This window comes from Phoenix dactylifera, chromosome 7, assembly GCF_051530095.1.
Source record: "Phoenix dactylifera cultivar Ajwa chromosome 7, Ajwa_hap1_PhDact_Kaust_v1.1, whole genome shotgun sequence".
Lineage (NCBI taxonomy): Eukaryota > Viridiplantae > Streptophyta > Magnoliopsida > Arecales > Arecaceae > Phoenix > Phoenix dactylifera.
In genome coordinates, this window is record NC_143196.1 from 1,654,620 (window position 1) to 1,673,912 (window position 19,293).

General features: G+C 38.4%; 1 protein-coding gene across 2 annotated transcripts; it reads right to left on the bottom strand.

The window, feature by feature from the left end:
* Positions 1-490: 490 nt before the first annotated feature.
* LOC103707618 (FIP1[V]-like protein) lies at positions 491-18,270 on the bottom strand. 2 transcript variants are annotated; one of them, XM_008792167.6, is made up of 9 exons: positions 17,183-18,270; positions 14,178-14,431; positions 12,478-12,604; positions 12,308-12,376; positions 12,071-12,220; positions 11,766-11,867; positions 11,309-11,628; positions 6,996-8,694; positions 491-2,059 (listed from the first exon to the last, which is right to left on the bottom strand). In XM_008792167.6, the coding sequence occupies exons 1-9, from the start codon at positions 18,137-18,139 to the stop codon at positions 1,460-1,462; spliced, it is 4,278 nt and encodes a 1,425-aa protein (XP_008790389.2). In that variant the 5' UTR covers positions 18,140-18,270; the 3' UTR covers positions 491-1,459. The 2 variants fall into 2 exon arrangements, with proteins under 2 accessions (XP_008790389.2, XP_088557033.1); XM_088700907.1 differs by lacking the exon at positions 491-2,059 and adding an exon at positions 6,898-6,918 and having other exon boundaries at positions 17,183-18,239.
* Positions 18,271-19,293: the final 1,023 nt, after the last annotated feature.

A 19,293-nucleotide genomic window follows, 5' to 3' on the forward strand; every position in this document is an offset into this window, starting at 1 on the left:
TCGCGAACACCAAGCAAAGTTGTTAAATGCAATGTTTAATCCATCAAACACTTCTCCATGAGAGCTCATGCACACCCTCTACCTGTGAAAACGATAGTGAGGTTGGGACTTGAATGGAATTATTTGCTAATCTTGTGCCTCGTACTGCATATTACCTATTGCTAAGATGATAACTCAATCAAGATCAATTAGCTGAGAAAGTATCTTATCTTTCAAAATTTGGACAACGGGAACATTGAGCATCAGACCAGTTGCCATCGATTCATAGCGTAGCAACTGAGCGTCCAAGAATGGTTATCAAACACCATGAATTGCATGCTTGGAGTCTTGATAACGTAAATCCTAACCAATCCGCAAAAAATCCAGGTTTTAATCTTGCTAACATAACATCATGTGCCTGCAGCCATGTATCTGATCCGATACAGTTTAGCTTCAAGACCTGCTACGTATTCGATCATGGAAGGTCATTTGACATTCGCAGAAACAAGAGTTGAGCATCAAATTGGAAATACGATTGCTGTATTCTGTATCATATCTTTGCCTAAGATTTTGTTTCTTTTTTTTTTTTTTTGAGGGGTACAATGCGACCTCAGCCGCTGGAGCTTTTACTATTGAGTACAATCATATGACCCCATACAACTCGTATAAAATTCTTGCAATTCAGCAAGCTTTCCGGCTCTAAAATTGCACATGGATTAACCAGGTCCTTCTACCATCATAAAAAACCTTCATCCATCCAGGACCTTCATGATAAGCTGTGGCTCCCAGTCCTGGACAAACGGAAACCATGATGGCAGGCAAGGTAGGCACCTCAGCCATGCATGAACCCTGGAACATCAGGCATTTGCTATCAGCCACCGTCAGTCGCCACCTTCTCTCAAGGGGCTTTTCTTTCCCCTTGCCAGGGCTTTGCATGGTTCACATCATTCTTGCGAGGGGAACAGAGGAAAGGAAAATTGAACTGATGCAGCTCCACTCAACCACCTCCTAGCTTGCATTCTTCTTAATCCTCAATAAAGAATGAAGGATAAGGTGGGTCCTCCATGTATCTTTAGGTCTGACTTCCATCATACTTGATGCGTTGCCGATGAGCCAGAACCTGTTTAATCATGGAATCTTGTGAAGTTTGCATAGCACCCAGAGGGTCCTCCATGCATCACAAGATGCAGGGCGCCCGACAAAAACGGAAAGAAAATACAAGGTTCCCACCACCATCCAACATGTTCAAAGTTACATATCCAGAATACATGTATAAGTTAAGACATAATCAAAGACAGCATCTGGAGGATTGGGAGAATGCGGATATAGAGTTATAGAATATTGCGAAGCTGCAGCATGGCCCCAACTTTCCCGCCTGCTTCATGGAGGATTATTGGCAAATGACCTTGGAAGGGAACACATTATCGATGCCAATAGGTTACTACATATCTGTTTTCGGAAAAACTTGTGTATGAATTAATCAACTGCCAGTCCACCTTCGTTTCCGAGCTGGTCGCTCTGGCTTAACCTCTGTATCAGCAACAGCTTCATTCTGGATTAACTGCACTTCACTCTCCACCTTTTTGCTTACTGTCATCTCCTTCTCTCCTGGCATGGGAAGTTTGAAGCGCTCGCTCCGCCTTTTCAGCTTAGCCACTGTGTCCAGGTGACGATCGTCTGCTATCTTATCTGCAGTTTGTCCCACATCAGCACTCTTGGGATCCACCTTGCCAGCATGAGTATTTCCTTCAGATTTTGCTATTTCGTCCACCTGTATCATATCAGCATTAGTGCCTTCGACTTCCTTGACATTCACAGAAGAAGACACTGTCTGCACATTCTCAATAGCACTGTAATCTCTCTCTTTATGATTGGTCCAGCGCTCCAATTTGGACCGTCCTCGTCTAGAACCCTGCTGGTTCTCATCATCTGAGGCAAGATCTTCTTCCCCTTGTTTTGTTGAAGAATCGAGCAGCTGGTGAGCCTTTGGCTGTTCATGAATTTGGTGATGACCCTTCTTGGAGAGTGTTACAGAAGAAGTGTTACTGCTTTCTTGCTCATTTGTACCTTTCAAGCTAACCTGAACAAGGTAATCCATTCACAAGCATGCATCAAATTAAGGGAGCTTTTGTTAAGAGAGTGAAACCAGTTAGTCTAGACAGTAATCTAACATAATATAATTAATTTATTATATTTGCAACATCTTTTGCTAATTTTATAATAAAGCTCCAGTATCACTGAAAAAAGAAAATAAATTTAGTAGCTAAACATGAAATGCAGCTTAAATGTTTCGATGATCACAGTTATAATAGAAAAGCATCACATAGTTTGTTTCCCCCAATGAACTGCTGGCAAAGGGAGAAAAAGGAACTTTAAAATGGCAGAAAGTTACTTAAAATAAACAAATTAAAAAAAAACAGCTATGCACTAGATATATATGATATCTATAACAATTTTTTTATCATGAGTTGAATCAATTACTTGGTTGGTGCAGGGTCAATTGGAGTTAAGTATGAGAATAGAAGAATTCTAACAGAGCAAAATACCAGTCACTGGGCAAATATTAATTGACAATTTGTCAGTTATAGGATATGCAAAAAGATAAGATGATCCAAAAAGACACAACAGAACCGATATTTGAAGGAGCAATTAATGTCTCAAGAACTCGATATCATCCAGAACATGGTTGGTGATAATTAAAGTCTGCTATCCAAAGATAACTGTCATAAGCACAAGGAGCAAATTTATCATAGCCCTTTTCTAACCCAAACTGGCAGCCAAGAACAACTACATAAAAAGGATTCGAGGATATGTATAGTCACAGCACTTTTTAATTTTTTTTTCTTTGCTAACTTTTCCTTTTTGGGTGTATAGTCTCAAATCCATCCACCTAAACCACACTCTAAAAGTTGATTTATTTGATCATAAATCTAATTTTGAGTTATCGCACAGCTGAATCTACTATCTCTACTATTTTTGGGAATAGAAGTGTTGATTTTGGAATTATTCTTAGAAGATTCTGTCAGAATCTCTTCCCACAATACCCTAGTGCTAATGTAACTCACAAATCTTTTTAAGGGATAGTCTGCAGCCTCTCTTCTCTCTAATCTTTCCTTCCTATTATATGGTACATGGGATTGGGCCATTGGCTCCTCTCTACAATACTAACTGCCATCTGCTAAGCACTGATCTTCCCTCCAAAAATTTTATTTTGCAAGTTAATGACATCAACCGTAGATATCTTACAAAGATAAACTGGTTCCAATGGGCTCACCGAATATTATATAACTCTGCATGTTTGCTCAGCAAAATATACTGGCAGACCTTGGAAAGAATGCCATGTATTAAGATGGAGATATTGAGAGGGAATCTAGAAGAGGGAGGCCCAGTGCACAAGGTTCCTGCCATTGCAGGTCTAGAAAGGGTCGGATGTGTGCAGCCTTACTTGCATGCAGAGAGATTGTTTCCATATTTAGAATCTATGACCTCTAGGTCATAATGAACCAACTTTGATCCAAGGCTCACCCTCATTGAGAGGGAATCCAGAAAACGAACAATGTTGTCCCTTGAAATATGATTTCCATTTCTACTCAACAACGCCAACCAGTCCCTCCGATTACATCAATTGTAAGATGATAAAAAATTTGCAATAACTTTCCTTCCAATGTCATATTCGCTTCCTGTTTCTAATCAACTCATCACACCAATCAATATCAATTTCTCATATAATATTACTATATAATCCTGGAGTTGCATAATAGACATAAATAGGTGAGAATGTATTTAGTAACTCACAGACATAAGTAAATAAATAATTCCAAATTAACTCTTGATGGGTCTGCAACCATCCATCAAACATTTTCTCAGTTTCATTTGTGTATTTATATTTCTATTTTATTTTCTTTTTTAATTTTGTTAGCATTTTTAACTGTTTATTGCTCAGTAGATCATTTTATGTTGTTATGTTAAAAATATCTTATGATCCATGATAGGGATCATAGAATTCATATTAAAATGGCCTTTGGCAATCCAAATTTGATCCTTGGATTGGCATCAGTTTGGACAGTAGGATTTTGCAATTGATTTATCTAAGAATAAGTTTTCATTTTAAATCCATTGTACTTATTCATCTTCTTTTTATAATAGAAAAGTTAGAAAGAGAAAAATAAAATTAGTTTTTAATCGCACAATCTGTATTTTCCTAGAATGGATCATAATAAAATTAATGTCTCTAGAGAATAATCACTTCAAAGTGAATCTTCCTTAGATACCTACATCATGCTATTTAACAGTTGAATCAATTTGACAAAGACCTAAAGTTAGGAATTTATGAATAGGTCATGTTGCTCCAATACCTGATCAAAGAGTTACTACAATACCGATCAAAAAAACGAATCACCAATCATTGATGGTTCAAGAACCGCTAAGCCTACATTACATGCAAGAGTGCCTAGAAATACTACTGGAAAAATATATAAAAGATCATTGGGCCATGTGGATTCTCCATAATAATTATGGCCCATTCCTTTAGCCAATTTAGCTTTTAATACATGATCATTCAAGTCAGGTTTCTTTGTTATTGGGATAGCTCAATTATTATAGATCCATCCCCTGACGGAACCGAACATGATAATTTTTCATCATCGGCTCGAGCAAGAACCAAAGGAATAATAGAACTAGATACATGTAGAATCTATTCGTTCATATCTCTGCATATAAAATGACTCTTATGTATTGAAAAGATTTACCAAATTCAGACTTGGATTTTGGGATCCGGACCATGGATCATATGATCAAGTTTATATTTTATATATTTGATCGATTAGAATTCCCCTCGTTTAGGATCCATTGATTTCTTTGACTTTTATAAAGCTTCTAAAACATAAAGTTAGAAGTCTCCTTAGATTGAATTCATCCATTTGGAAGCATAAACACTTCTTTATGACATTGACAAGTAGGATCTTGGTGGTTCGTAAAGGAGAGAAAATTCATTCACAGGCATTGAATAAAGTTAAACTAGTGGATGAGTAAGAAAAAATTGCTTAGCAATTTGGTACCCAACTTCCATAATTAAAATATCGTGTACCATCTTTATTTCTCTACATGTCTATGTCTACATATAATTTGAGTCAAGATATCATATGATCTTAGGTGGTGGCATAAAGCTAAACTACACAATAAATTGTAGTTTGCTTTTGGACATGATATAAATATGAGCTTAAAGTTGCTAGAAAGTGAACCTTTCATGTGTTTATATGATCGTCTTTGACTCAATAGTTGCTTAAATTAGTCACTAGTCATGCTTGTCACTCACCATGTTCCTTTACCTTTTTTCTAATGTTTCAAAGAAACCGGAAAGAATCTTATTATATACAATGCGAACTACACCTCAATCCATTTTTATTTTCTCTAATTTTTACAATATGATCGTAATCTTGATAATATTCAATCTCAAGACTCGTGGCTCCCAAGTGTCACCAACCCTTTCCTATTTTAACTATATTACTTTTATTTTCTATATTAGGCTCATGTTCAAATCTTACTCCCCCTTGCCCATTTACACTATCACAATTTGTGTGATCACATTATTCTTTGGATCCCAGGACACAATTCCCATAACCCTCTTCTTAATTATAACTATACCAGCCATTGTTTTCTATACTAGTTCCATTTTCAACTCTCTCGCTCTCTTCCCTTAACACTATCATAATTTGTGCTCCATGATAAACTTCTTAATTAATAGTGCATTAATCTAGAAAAAGGTGCCATTAATTACCAATTTGAGATCTATTAATCGATAGGCATTCGATTGACATGATTTTTCCAATGCAATTCACTGGTAAATTATTTTTTTCATTTTTTTATCATATATCCATGCTATTGTTTTATTAATTTTACCATTTTATTTTACATATCAATAAAAATGTTATTTATTCTTTAAGATTTATCATCCAATGCACATGCCCATTTTCAGGTTTCAAGTAATTCCTTATTTCTTGTGTATTTTTTATTTTCTAGGTAATTTGTATTTAAATTCATATTTGTACTCTACTTTATTATTTTTTAAATTGTAGTCAAACTTTATTATTTTTCATTCCTTTTTGTGTTTTTGGCTCTACATAATTCCATATTACCTTTCATGTTTTTAATTTTTCACAATATTCTGTTTTATTATGTTTTTAATATTTTTATTCTTAGTTTTGTTAATATAATTTTCAAAAAAAAACTTATTTATTTTGGTTTATATTTTTCATCCGTTGCTTTTTTCAAATTTAATGTAATTTTGACTTTATTTTATTTTGTTCCATTCTCTTCTTGTATATATAATGCTGTCTTAATAAGATAATATAGCCACTATATGTAAATCTAAAATAGTAAATGTAGTTATACTGGTCATGTACCTTATTTATTTATACACAAATAAATGGTATATTTTTGAAAAATAATTAAACAATCAGCTTATTAATAGATAAAGAATCAACAGCATATGTTAAAAGCTTTTTTAGTATTTTTTTCCAAATGGACGTTGTGTATGCTAGGATTATATTATATGGAATTGGAACATAAAATCTTGAATTGCCATATAAATTCACATGCAGGTTTCTGTATAAACTGTTGTGAGATGCTTGAGGGCATTAATAAATTTAGTGAATGTTTCACATGCACAATTATTCAGCTATTTCAAGGTTGCTAACAATTAATACATGACCTTATTACTTCCACTGAGATTCTTTGCATGTATTTAGTACTTTTTATACATGCAAAGAAGCTAACTTACTGTTAAAACTTTGCTCATTAAAAGAAAAAACAAAAACAAAAAAATTGTGCTGTCCAACAAAATGAAATATCTCAATATATATTTTATAAACTGTTACGAGCAATTGGTTTTCCCTTAAAACTTACCGTTTCATGTCATGGACAATCTGGGACAATTTATTTCTGGAATCAATAAGGAGGCTTATTAAGTCTCTGTGTAGTTATAGTATAGACTATAGAGCCATGTCACCGAATCATACCTTGTCATTTCGGTGGATATTGTAGTCCTCATGCTTTCTCTTGCCAAGCACCTGATTATTTTGCTCATTAGCTTCACTCTCTCTAACTTTTCTTGTATTTTCCCTGTGTCTCTCCCTGTACATCTGCTGGCTATCAGAAGCACTTGGATGTCGATCATTATGAATGCTCAGTCTTTCATACCTTGAGCTTCTCTCCTCATTATTGTGTTGTTTCTCATGTGCATGCGCATCCCCACGTCCCTTGTGTTGTGAAACATTCTCCTCCCCAGTGAAGTCTCCTCTCCTGGACAGCTCATTGTGCCGCCTTCTATCTTTATCCTGATAATCCTTATCAGAACCAATAAGTTTTAACTCATCTTTATTTCTACCATTCCCAGCCAAGCTCTTATCTTCTATAGCTCGGCTGCTTCTTGCTACTCCCCTCCCTTCTTCTCTTTCCCGATGTGTTGGTGCATTTTCATGAGGTTGTCTAAGCTGCTGCCTGTCCTCTCTCTCTCTATGACGCCAATTATCATCCTTGGGTTTAGCAGATTGATGATCCTCGGCCTTGCCCCTCAATCGAGTACTGTCCTCTTTCCTTTTGTGATCTATGCCATCATCCCTCTCTCTTTTCCTTCGGCTGGAATCTTCCCTAGCTCTGTAACCATGCAAGGCATCTTCCTTGTCAGTTTTTCCCCTCCGTGAAACTTCTTCATCCTTCTTTCTTTTGTTGTGAAAATCATCTAAATTTTCACGACGATTTATCAGGATATCATTTCTCTCCCTCTGTCTTGAGGCCCCATCTCTATTGCGTCCTCTCCAGTCACCATCATCCACCCGTTTTCTTGAATGAAGATCCTCATCTCTATCATTCCTGTCACTTCCCCTTACCTTACTCCTGTGCCTTGATCCTGCTCCCTCACTACGCTCCCTCCTTATGTCTTCGCCCTTAACCCTTCTACTGTGAATTTCTTCTCCTCTTCTTTGCCAAGCACTAATAGAACTTGAGTCCTTCGGCCTCTCAAAACTTCTACCTCGAATAGGGTGTGCAGAAATGGGATCCCAATCTCTATGTCCAGAAGAGCGATAAGTATCTTCCCTTTCTTTGGAAGCTACACGGTTTCTGTCTATATCTTGTCTAGCATCACGGCCATAAGCATCCTTTCGCCGAAGAATATGTTCCTCTCCTTCATTGTGCCTTCTTATATCGCCCATCCGCCTCGACCGTCCATCTTGCATGACTTCATCACCATTTTCACGCCGTTTCTGATAATCTTTACTGCTCCCAGTTTTTGCTCTGCCGTTGTCACTATGCGAGGTCCTTAATTCATCTTCATCACCAGTATCATTGACTACAGGTTGCTCTACTCGTGAACTTAGCTTTTGTTTTTTGCCAGGAGAAACTAGGTTATCATCACCAACAGTCTCACTTGAAATATGAAAATCTGAAGTGATGTCTTCCCCTTCTACTTCAATGCTATCACCCAGTGCAAGCTTCTCATCATGTTCATCATATTTTTGTTCAATGCTCAGCTCCCTTGCAGTTTCAACCGCAACAGCAGGTACTTCAGATATCTGGTTAACTTTGGCACTGTCAATCAGTTTTCCTTTCTGGCGATCACCATGCTTGTTTGAATGGGCACTTTGGCTAGGAATGGCATCATTCGAGTGTTCGCCACTTGCACTGGAGTGTCTACTACGTGAGGTCCCTTGTGGCAACCTGAAGATGTAGGTAAACAAATATTTTTTAGTAATTTATTTTAGGATATCACTATACTTTACAAGAACACTTGATACTGAAGCAAGTCATAGCAACCAACTCATCAAGATATTTTACATATACAAAATGTTAGAGGATCTGAAAAAATTTCAATCAGATAGGCATTGCGAGATATATATAAATTGAAGATTTTAGCCACTAACACAAGTAGACTGATGCACAACCGCTTTCGTGAGATATTTACCATGGAATCATAAATACATTATCAATTTTGAAATCTTGCAGTAAAAATATAGGTTCCTGTCAAATTTCATTTATCCAATAACCCCCTGAACATAAAATCTGGCATAAGAGATCTAGATGTGAAAAGTCAAGGGCAATCCTCTATATAATTCATGCCATTTTTTGAGGCTGTGATTTCTATGGAGATTGGAGAGGGACTGGTTTATACATTTCTATAACTAACGTATAGAACAGCAAAATCAAGATCCACAATGACTGGTATGAATCCAGAAACATGCAAGCCAATATGATCCCTAGAAAGTTACATAACCTGAGGCAAACAGAACGTGCATGTCCGACCTAAGCAACAAAATTGTTATACCAAAAGCAATCCATATATAGTTTATTCACTGCACATAAGCCATGAGCCTCTGAAATTTTTCATGCTGTTTCAAGTAAGTTGTTGACAAATCTTATTTATTAGACAGTCGCATTTTCATGCTTTGGAATTTATTAGCTGCTTCCATATTCTTTGCTAGATGATACTTTAGGTTCTCTTGTTGCAGGCAGTAATTGCAAGTTTATATTCATGTCCGCTGGTTTATTAATTGGGTTTAACTATAGACTTTGAGCCATGGTCGGCAAAACCATTCCGAACCACTAGGTTCGGGGCGTACCAACCCGTACCGTCGGCAGACCAGGCCGGTTCCAAAAACCAAAATGAGAAACTGGCGACAAAGGGAGACAAGGAGAAGGAAAGAGAGGAAAGGAGAGAGAAAGCGGGAAAGGGAGGAAGAGAAAGAGGAAAGAAGAGAGAGGGGGGTGGGGGCGGCCGATAGAGGAGCGGAGAGCCGCTCGGAGGAGAGGGCCCCTTTAGAGGGGCAGAGGAGGGGCTCCACCTCCGGTTCCCCGGTTTCGTTCGAACCAGGAGTCCCACAAGGGGCCCTTTTTTATTTTCAAAATTTTTAAGTGAAATCGACACCTCCACTTAATTTTGCTGATTTCACTTAAAAATTTCAAAAATAAAAAGGGCCCCCTTCGAGACTCTTGTTTTGAATGAAATAGAGGAACCGGAGGTAGAGCCCCTCCTCCGCCCCTCCAAGCGGCTGCCCGACCCTCCGCCGGATGTCCCCCAACCTTCTCTCTCCCCCTTCTCTCTCTCTCTCTCGTTTTCTTCTCTCTGATTCTCCCTCTCCCCCACTTTCTCTATTGTCTCGGTATGAGCCCGACACGGAACAGCACGAGGGTGTACCGACCCGTGTTGCCAGGCAACCGGTCCGGGCCCCGGTTTTGGCACAACAATCCTTGATCAAAGCCATGTGGATTAATAACAAGGTACTGAATGGACTACAAAGATTCTAATAGGCAGCCCAACAACAATATTTATCAGTACATTAGAAATAAAAGTTAAGAGAAGATGTGAACTCCAATAAGGGCACTACAAATATTACACCGACAAAGCAACCTGGCCAGCATACGTGGAACAAAATTGCTCTTAATAATGTCACACACCAATAAGACCGCCCAAATTAGAAATACTAGATTACAAGTTTATCCTCTGGACTTTCCAATACATAGAGAAAGAAGGCATTTAACCATTTTGAGCAAGTTTCATACAACATAAATTTAAGACAAACTGAGCTACTCTCTTGACCAGAGATACTCTTCAATCTCACTTTTTAGCATATACGAGACTGAAGTATGGCTAGTTAATTTTAGTGTATGCAGCTTGTCAGCTTCTTTATGCAACATCTACTTCTTTGGCAGGACTAACCTAATTAATTTGTACTTATGTTTCAAAACTAAAGAAAGCTGATGGAAAATAATACGACATGGCTCAGGGAACCTTTAATTTTTAGGTGACCTTTCATGAACCTACACCATAATAGCATATAGTCTAGCATTTTGTATAACTATTATTACCTCAAGCATACATCCACCAGTAAACCTATCTACAGCATGGAAGTTTTTGAGGCACCTATAAACTATTTCAAGTGTTCAAATGAGTCTAGATGAGAAACATTTAGAAACTATGACCCGCCTTATAGCATAAACTTCTAATAAAGAAGTTATGAACAAATGGACTTAAAAGAAAATTTATGATAAATTGAAAAGCTGGCAGCAGCTTTCCCATAACCATAATGAATAAAGGATATGCATAAAAACGGCTACCTCTACTGCACTCTCATTCAGGACATACAAACTCACTCCAACACTAACACAATGTTACAATCATTATTATATTCCGAGCTATATATGAATATGAAGCAAGGATTCAACTAAACTTACTTATCGATTCATTAGCTTTTCATGTTTCCTCAAATTCATGATGCTTTAATATTTACAAAAAAGAAAGTCATTCAAAACAATTTGCCTGCAATGTAAAACATACCTTCCAGCATGATGACCCTCAAAAGATCCACCAGAATATGCTGGGCTCCTTGATTTTGAATTGGAATTGTAGCAACCATGCACCTCTGAACGGAAGGGTAGAATACCACCTTGTTCAGGTGTAAAGGGGCCTCTTCCAGTCATTTCCCTCTTCCTCCCACTTGAAGCATGTGGAAAGCGGTTGTCATATGCAGATGCAACAAGTCTTTCATCTTCAAATTCATGGACACCTTTATAGTGTTCGCCTTGGAGATCCTTTTCAGCCTGCTCTAATGCACTGTCATTCATTGTTGGATCATTTATAGGGTCCTGCAAAACAATCTGATAATCGAAGTATGTCTGTTAGTCGCAATAACTATAATCCAGAGATACTCTAAACGAGTCTAGTGATCAGCAATCAAAGTTGACATATACAAAAAAAAGTAAGCTCTATAACCAACTCCAAAAGATGAAATTACCTCTATAATTGCATCTGAATCACGAACCCGTGGTGTCCTTGTATCAATAGAAGGAAGGCGTTCACCATGACCACTTTCAACCTGTATGGCTCTCCCAGTTGGCTGGAAAATCAAATAAATGATACATGCTTAGAAGTCAGTACAGGTTACTAAAAATAAGGAGGAAGAATTTAATGGCAAGGAGGAAAAAGGAAAAGGAACCATGAACACCCAAAGACCATGAGGCACGATATTTTCATGAGTAACAGAAGATGTTTGCAGAATTTTAAGTTGCCCAGGAAATATCAAATAAGACTTGATCATACTATCAGTGCCCGTATGTTTGCAGCTCCTCTTCCTTGGCTACTAAAATCAGTTTGCCCGTTATCTGCTCTTCCATGATGCCCACTATGAACAGATATATCATGATGGCCTGCTGCAGCCGCAAGTTCAGGAGGTAAATCTGGATCATACCCCTGCAGCCAAAGCAGCATACTATTAAAGCTAAAGCTAAAAAAAGAGAAATCAGTCAAGCATTTATAGCCATCCTAAATGGCAATGACCTGTTCTGATCGGCCGCTCTCATAAACACGGATTTTGCTTTGCATGGTAGCTTCCAAACGAAGTTGGTCCTGCATAATCAAAAAAGTAAGCCCTCGATTAATAACAATAAATAACAATAAAAACATGTTTTTTTACATAGCATATGCGGTATAACAAGACTGTCACTTGCCAGCTGCTTGCAGTAATCCTTCCACTTGTCCTCATCAAGTCCAAAATTGAAAAAATCTGAAATATCAACTCCAGGATGTCTCCATGGTTTTTCCTCAAAACTTTCAATGTCAATATCAAATATTGTCCTAAAAATATAAACAATTGAAAAAAGAAAATAGTTAGTTATTGAAAGTCCAGACAAGCAGTTTTGGTTATAAAACTCATTTCAGTGATGAGCATATTTGGACAGGTGTGATCTTGTAGAAATAAGCATGTTTGAACACAACTGTCAGTTCATAGCCAGGCAACAACATTGATACAAAATTTATGCAGGATCTTGCTACCAAGCAACAATTACCAGAAACACATGCATCGACCCGAGAGATGGCTTAAAAGCAAAAATTAATACATAACTATAGCATGCTAAAAGAAAACGTGTTGCAGTGGCTCCAACCATTGCAGGGTCTAGAGAGGGTCTGATGTACACAGCTTTCCCCATGTGTGGAGAGGCTACTTCCATCTTTTGAACCCGTGACATCTAGGTCATAATGGAGCAGCCTTAACGTTGTATCAAGGTCCGCCCTCTATACAACTAAACTATGCTGACAACATTTTAATTTTGTGAAGGCATCATCCCAAACATGACAAGGCAAGGCTTCTAGAGATAAAATACATCTAAAGTGACTCAAAAGCATGTCACACTATAAAGTATTTTAAACACAAGAAAAATAAGTGTTAGCATGTCAAACTATTCTATTGTTATTATAACCAACTTAGAAATTGAAACTTCATTGGACAGCAAATTCTGTGAATCGAGCACTCATAACATTTGCTAATTTGCAGCTATACGCATGAAAATGTTACATCGGTGTAACACAGTTATACACAGTAGCAGCAGGGGTTTTTTATAAAATATGTTCAAATCGGACAAAAGTGAGCCCATATGTCAACTTTTATCCATCTCTGCTCCCATCTTTTTTTTCCATCCTCTACTTTTTTAAAAAATTTTTGCTTTTTAAATGTGTGATATATCAACGTGTATGATTTTTTTTGACCGTCCAGCCTCACTGCTCTCAATCTTTTTTCCCACATACAGAGTTTTTCTAATCTATCGTGCAGTCATGTGCGGCTGTGCCTCTTCAAAACCATGCATTTAGAAACAAAATGTTCTTGGTGAAGGTATGCTGTTCTTGAGAAGAAAAATTTACAGTTGGCGATGCATGAGGCCTGATTCAACATATGCAGGTAAGCCTATGTTGCCATCCCTCATGGATATCAACTGCCAGACTTTAAGTGCTAATGGGCAATAACCTATCTATCTATCCCTCTCTCCCTCCTGGGGTGGTCGGATATCCTTTCTTATCTGTTTGGTATCAGCTAAGTTTCCTATACAACAATTTCCATGTAACACAACTATTTCAAACTAAATTCACATTCATATGAGTACATATGTTGTGCTATTACAAGTAGATGTTAAAAGAAAAGCCAGATAAAGCATAGAGTTCTGCGACACTGGTTTTAGCTTCTGTCAACATACCTGTGTTCAAGTGACTACAAACAATCAAACAAGAAACAAAAAGCTGCCCTCCCCATTTAACTAGTTTGACTAGAAACAGGTAAAATGGTTTGAAAAATCAAAGTACAGGTGCATGCTCATAAAATTATATAAAGCAGATAGATAAACTATTATTTCCTATGATCATGCATAGCCAAACTTACTTGTGCGCAGGAAGGGTGAAATCTAATCCACTGCCAATTGCACGGACTAATGAGCCATTGGACCGAGAAGTTGCTCCAAAAGAATGGAAACTTTTCGAGGCATTTGGAATGCCCCTGCCACCAGCAGGTCTCCAATCACCTCTCCCTCGACCAGCCGTGGGGCCCAAGGGAAGAGGAGGACGGACATGACCAGCAGGACCTACAGCACCACCAGAAGGTCCCCCAGACATAGGTGCAACACCAGGTCTTATATACTGGAAAAGGAAAAAAAGCAAAAATAAGATGATAAAGATATTAGAAATACCATAAACACCAAACCATATTAAAATGTCGATAAATTACTGCTACAAATTTATTTAAGTAAATAGTAGAAATGTTTGGATGAGAGTTGCAAAATTCCAATGTACCATGTTGATATGAATGGAATTTGTAATTATGATTTAACTGTTTTAATGAATAGAACAATTTCAACCAAATGAAGGCAATGAAAGCAATTGAAACTAGATAGTGTACAATGGATGTAAGAACATGGATATCACAAAAAGATCATAGAAATAGATTTGATACTTGAATGTAAATAAATGCGCTATTTTTTCCTATATTAAAGTGCGAACACTCAAATAGCATCTCTACCTACCTCTCTTGCAAAATATGTAATTATGTATTGTGTGTGATTTCCTGCCTTCATTTAATGGTTAATGGTGGTGGCAACCAAGGACTGGTGTCATCCCAAGTGTCGAGACAGGACCATCCCACTATTGTCCTAGAATTCCAATTGGTATGTCTTAGGAGATTCCCTATCCCAAGTGTCAGGATAGGGCAGAATGGCGGCACATCTCATTCCATGGAAAAACTAAGACAGCTCATCCTATAAGATTTAAAACCTTGATGGCCACTAATAAATGCACACCATTTCAGTGAGATGGATACCTTTGATTGCCTCTCTAAACGTTGCTAGAAAATATGGGAATAGATGGTGTCTATCTATTATAAAAAGAGCTTTTATACCAAACCTCCAGGTGTGCCACTATGCCCCCACCCCCAAGGAAATAAAAAAGATAGAAAGGAGCCCATATGGCATCTACAACTAATCATCCACATGCTAAATCAACACATTTCATGCATATTAAAATTGTAGCAATTGCCTAATTAGCTTTTTGGTTGTTTGGAGTTAGATCACCTAAAGATAGTTTTAAATGCTTTGAAGTGCTCTTTTGTTTTAGTCCCAAAAAGTGGGATAGAAGCATAGTATATCGTACCGTACCGGTTTGATACCGGGCATACCGTACCGTACCATACCGGTTTGGTACCGGATAGCGTACTGATTCTCCGTATGCCAAAAAAATTTCTTATTGTACCGTACCGATGCTATGCTAATGTGGCACCGATACAGATCCGGTTCCGGTACGGCGAACCTTGGATAGAAGGCTCTAACATTGCATAAATCAAAGGTTGTTAATATAGCACCTTAAAGAATTTCTTTTTCTGACAAAAAATAGACAATAGAAAATATAACTACAAATGAACGAATATGCTAAAAAAGAAAAGACATACGAAGTGGTCACATATGAAAACTCCTAATGCTTTGGATGGGTTCCAAACGTCAAGTATCTCAAAATATCCAAAATTGCAAGACTAAGATCTCGTTATATAGGTTTAGTTCTACCCAATATATATAAATATAAAAATGACATTTAATTTATAAAAAAGTAAGATATACTAGACTAAAGAGTAAGGATTAATTAATAACATCATCTACCGGAAAACCTAAATTCATGTCATATTACATCAAAAAGGGGAAAAAGGTGAAACACTTTGTCAAAATTGTCCATTTAGGCTAGTAAATTTAGCATTTAAGATAGCTAAGAAAGTGTCTTGTGAATATGCTAACATATTTTAGCATTTGACATAGTTGATGATTAAAGTAGCATTGCCTCCACCAAAGTATCCCTTGCCAAACATATCAGATCCTAATCGCTCACTCTTCTATTTGACAGAAGCTAGGACATTCCATTTTCTAAGAGTCAAGGAATATTGTTGCATGTCATGTAGTGTTTAACTATCTCCTTTTTTTTTGGTGATAATGTAGTCTTTAACTGTTTTTAAGTGTTAGCATTCCAAGACTCGGGAAAACTTAAGTGTCCAAGTAAAGTTAATAATCTACAAGGCACACTCAACGTCCTATAAGCTTTCACATGCTCATTAACAAATCAGCTAGCAAGTCATGCAGCAATTAGCATCTTTGTAGCGTCAGCATTGAGGACAACAAATGAGGTCGCCAAAAAGGAGGGCCATAGAGGAATCTATAGAGCTTTAACAAATGCCTCTTAAGAGCAAATGACAACACAATCCATTTGTTCTCCCAGTCACCATCTCTGATTAACGAATTCTTTTCGGGTTCCATATTGACACCTTAACAATTATTACAACCTGGCCCAAGTAATCGCTTATTGAAATCATAAAACTCTTTATGGTATCAACACCAAACCTATTAATTTCTACCTTTGACTCAGAACAGCCATTTATATTATTGGGCAAAGAACAAAAGTTTCCCACCTTTAAGCATCTTGGCTCTTGGTTTACAAACATGAGCTTGGATTCATCTCATTTGCTTGGAAGTTATCGTATGAGACATAGGGCGCTGTTGCAGTATTTCAGATGATTTCTTTGAAGAATGGCCTAAAGTGAGTGTGGTTGCCCCTTTAGCAGCATGTCTTGCACCTTTTCTCTCGAACTAATTAATCATTTTTTTTGTTACCTTTCAATCTGTATTTAACGAATGATCTGGTAATACATCTGTAAGACACTTATAAGAGCAACTTCCAGTGCAATGCCAATATGTATTACAAGCCCAGTAAACAGAGAGTGAAAATCTTTACAAGGCAAAAGAAACTTCACATGATACACTCAGAGCAAATAAAACAATTCATCTGCACATAATCATGTTCGAGAATACAGTAAGGAAAATGACATTTTGTCCCGACAAACTCATCAAAAAAACTGACCTTGTACGTCGAATGATGCTGCACATGAAACCCATGATTGCTGTACCCAATCCTTGCAGCCGGGGCAGTCCCAGCAGGACAGTTACCTTTTGCCGCATCCGCCATCTCCTTTTCTCCATCCCCGGAAGGTTGGATAGCCTCCTCGCCACCCCAGTCTTGCTCCTCCATGGCCGGGAGGTGGTGATGCTGGTCTTCATCGGTGACGATAACCAAATCCTCCTCCCCATCTTCATCATCATCTTCCTCGTCTCCCACTCGATCATTCCTCTCGCCACCCAGCGGCCCATGGTTGTCGTTCAGGACGATCTGCAGATCATCCTCGCTATCGCTGTCCCAATCTTCGCTTCCCGATGGCTTCACCTCCCCGCCCTTCATATCAAGAAAAGGTCTCGGAGGGGCCGGCCCAGCTGAGAGTCCGGGAATGACCGGGACCTGATCAGGAACCCCGATCCCCATACTCTCACTAGCCCCACCTCCCAGATACGGATCGCCGTCTTCCTCCTCGGCGATCTCAGCATCCTTCTCGGGGATTTCAGAAACCCTAGTCTGGTCCTCGTAATCCTCCTCCAAAACCCTAGGCTCGCCCGAGTAGGGGACGTACAGGGCAGCGGCCTCTGGAGGCGCCTTGTCGTCCTCGTCATCCCAATTCGCCGGCGGCTCCACGTCGGCAGGCGCGTGGCCGAGAAGCCAATCATCGTCGCCGTCCTCGTTGGCAGTGGCAAGGGTTTGAGAGGGAATGGAGGGGGGCGGGGCGGGGGGGTTGGGGCGGGAGGAACCGAAGGAGATCGCGTCGTCGTCGTCGTCGTCGCTGGGGAAGAGGGGAACGGGGGGAGGTTTGGAGGCGGCGGCGGATGGGAGGGAGGGCGGCGGCGGCGGAGGGGCGGCGGTGCCGGTAGCGGAGGAGGGGAAGCGGAGGACGTCAGTGTAGAGATCGCCGAATTCGTCGTCGTCGTCCATCTCGAAGAGGGGTTTTTGGTGGGTCGGGGGATCGAGGCGGAGATGAAGGGGAGAGAGTCTTAAGGCGGCTTGGCGCAGAGAGACCGGACCGACCGTGCCGCGGAGGTTAATTAATGGCAATTTCGCATCTAGGCCCTTGCAGATCTCAAGCGTCCTAGATTTCTAAATTCCTAAAATGTTTGTTTTTTTATTTTACCCAAAAATGCTTTTCTTCTTTTTTTTCACTGAATCCTAATTATTAGCATACTTAAACACTATATCATCTTCCAATGTAGACATTCTAAGTTTGGCAAAAAAATAAAAAATAAAAACGGACACTCATTAAAAATTTAAGTTGCAATTTTGTTGATTCATTAATGATGACAACTAGCAAATGTAGAAGAAAACTTCCAGATAATATTTCTATAACTATCAATGCAATTGTTTTTATTTGTATAAGAGATAATGCATGTTTCTTGCAAATGCAAATGCTATATCATGTTCGCTCATTCTATATTTGGTTCATGATACTCGAGAAAGAATAATTTTTCTCCTCCTTCATGTACATCCAAAAATTTTCGTGGCAAAATCATGAAGAATCGCCCGCAACTCATTTTAAGATGTGAAGACTTGGAGGGTACATTTTTCAACAGTAACATTTAAACAACATTAAGGGTGATATATACTCTAGGTGTTGTATTTGGGTGATATGTACTATAGATGTTACATTTCTTTGTTTTAAGAAGTTATTTAACCAACATTATATTGTTTTTTTATGCACATTGCATGCAACATTTTGTCAAAATTATGTAAAGAACTTTATCTTTATTTGCAAATCAACCTTGATAATGTCTAACAAAATTATAGAATGTTGCTAGTAAGGGATTGGACGGTTATTGGTGACTGTGAGGATCAACTATAATATTAACCAGCGAAGCAACCTGTTGATGCAAATCAGCTGGCGGAAGTATGATATTTGCGTAGGTATGCCATTGGCATTGGATCAATCGGAAAAATACTGATCGAAGAGATGATAGGAAGTATCATAGGTTCAGATGTCTTGACCTTCAAAGATTTTCATCACTGTTATATTATTGTTCGAAGGAGATGAATCTAAATAGGATTATGGGTGGAGCACTGGGCTACGGTAGTAGAGATTTTACATTACAACTACT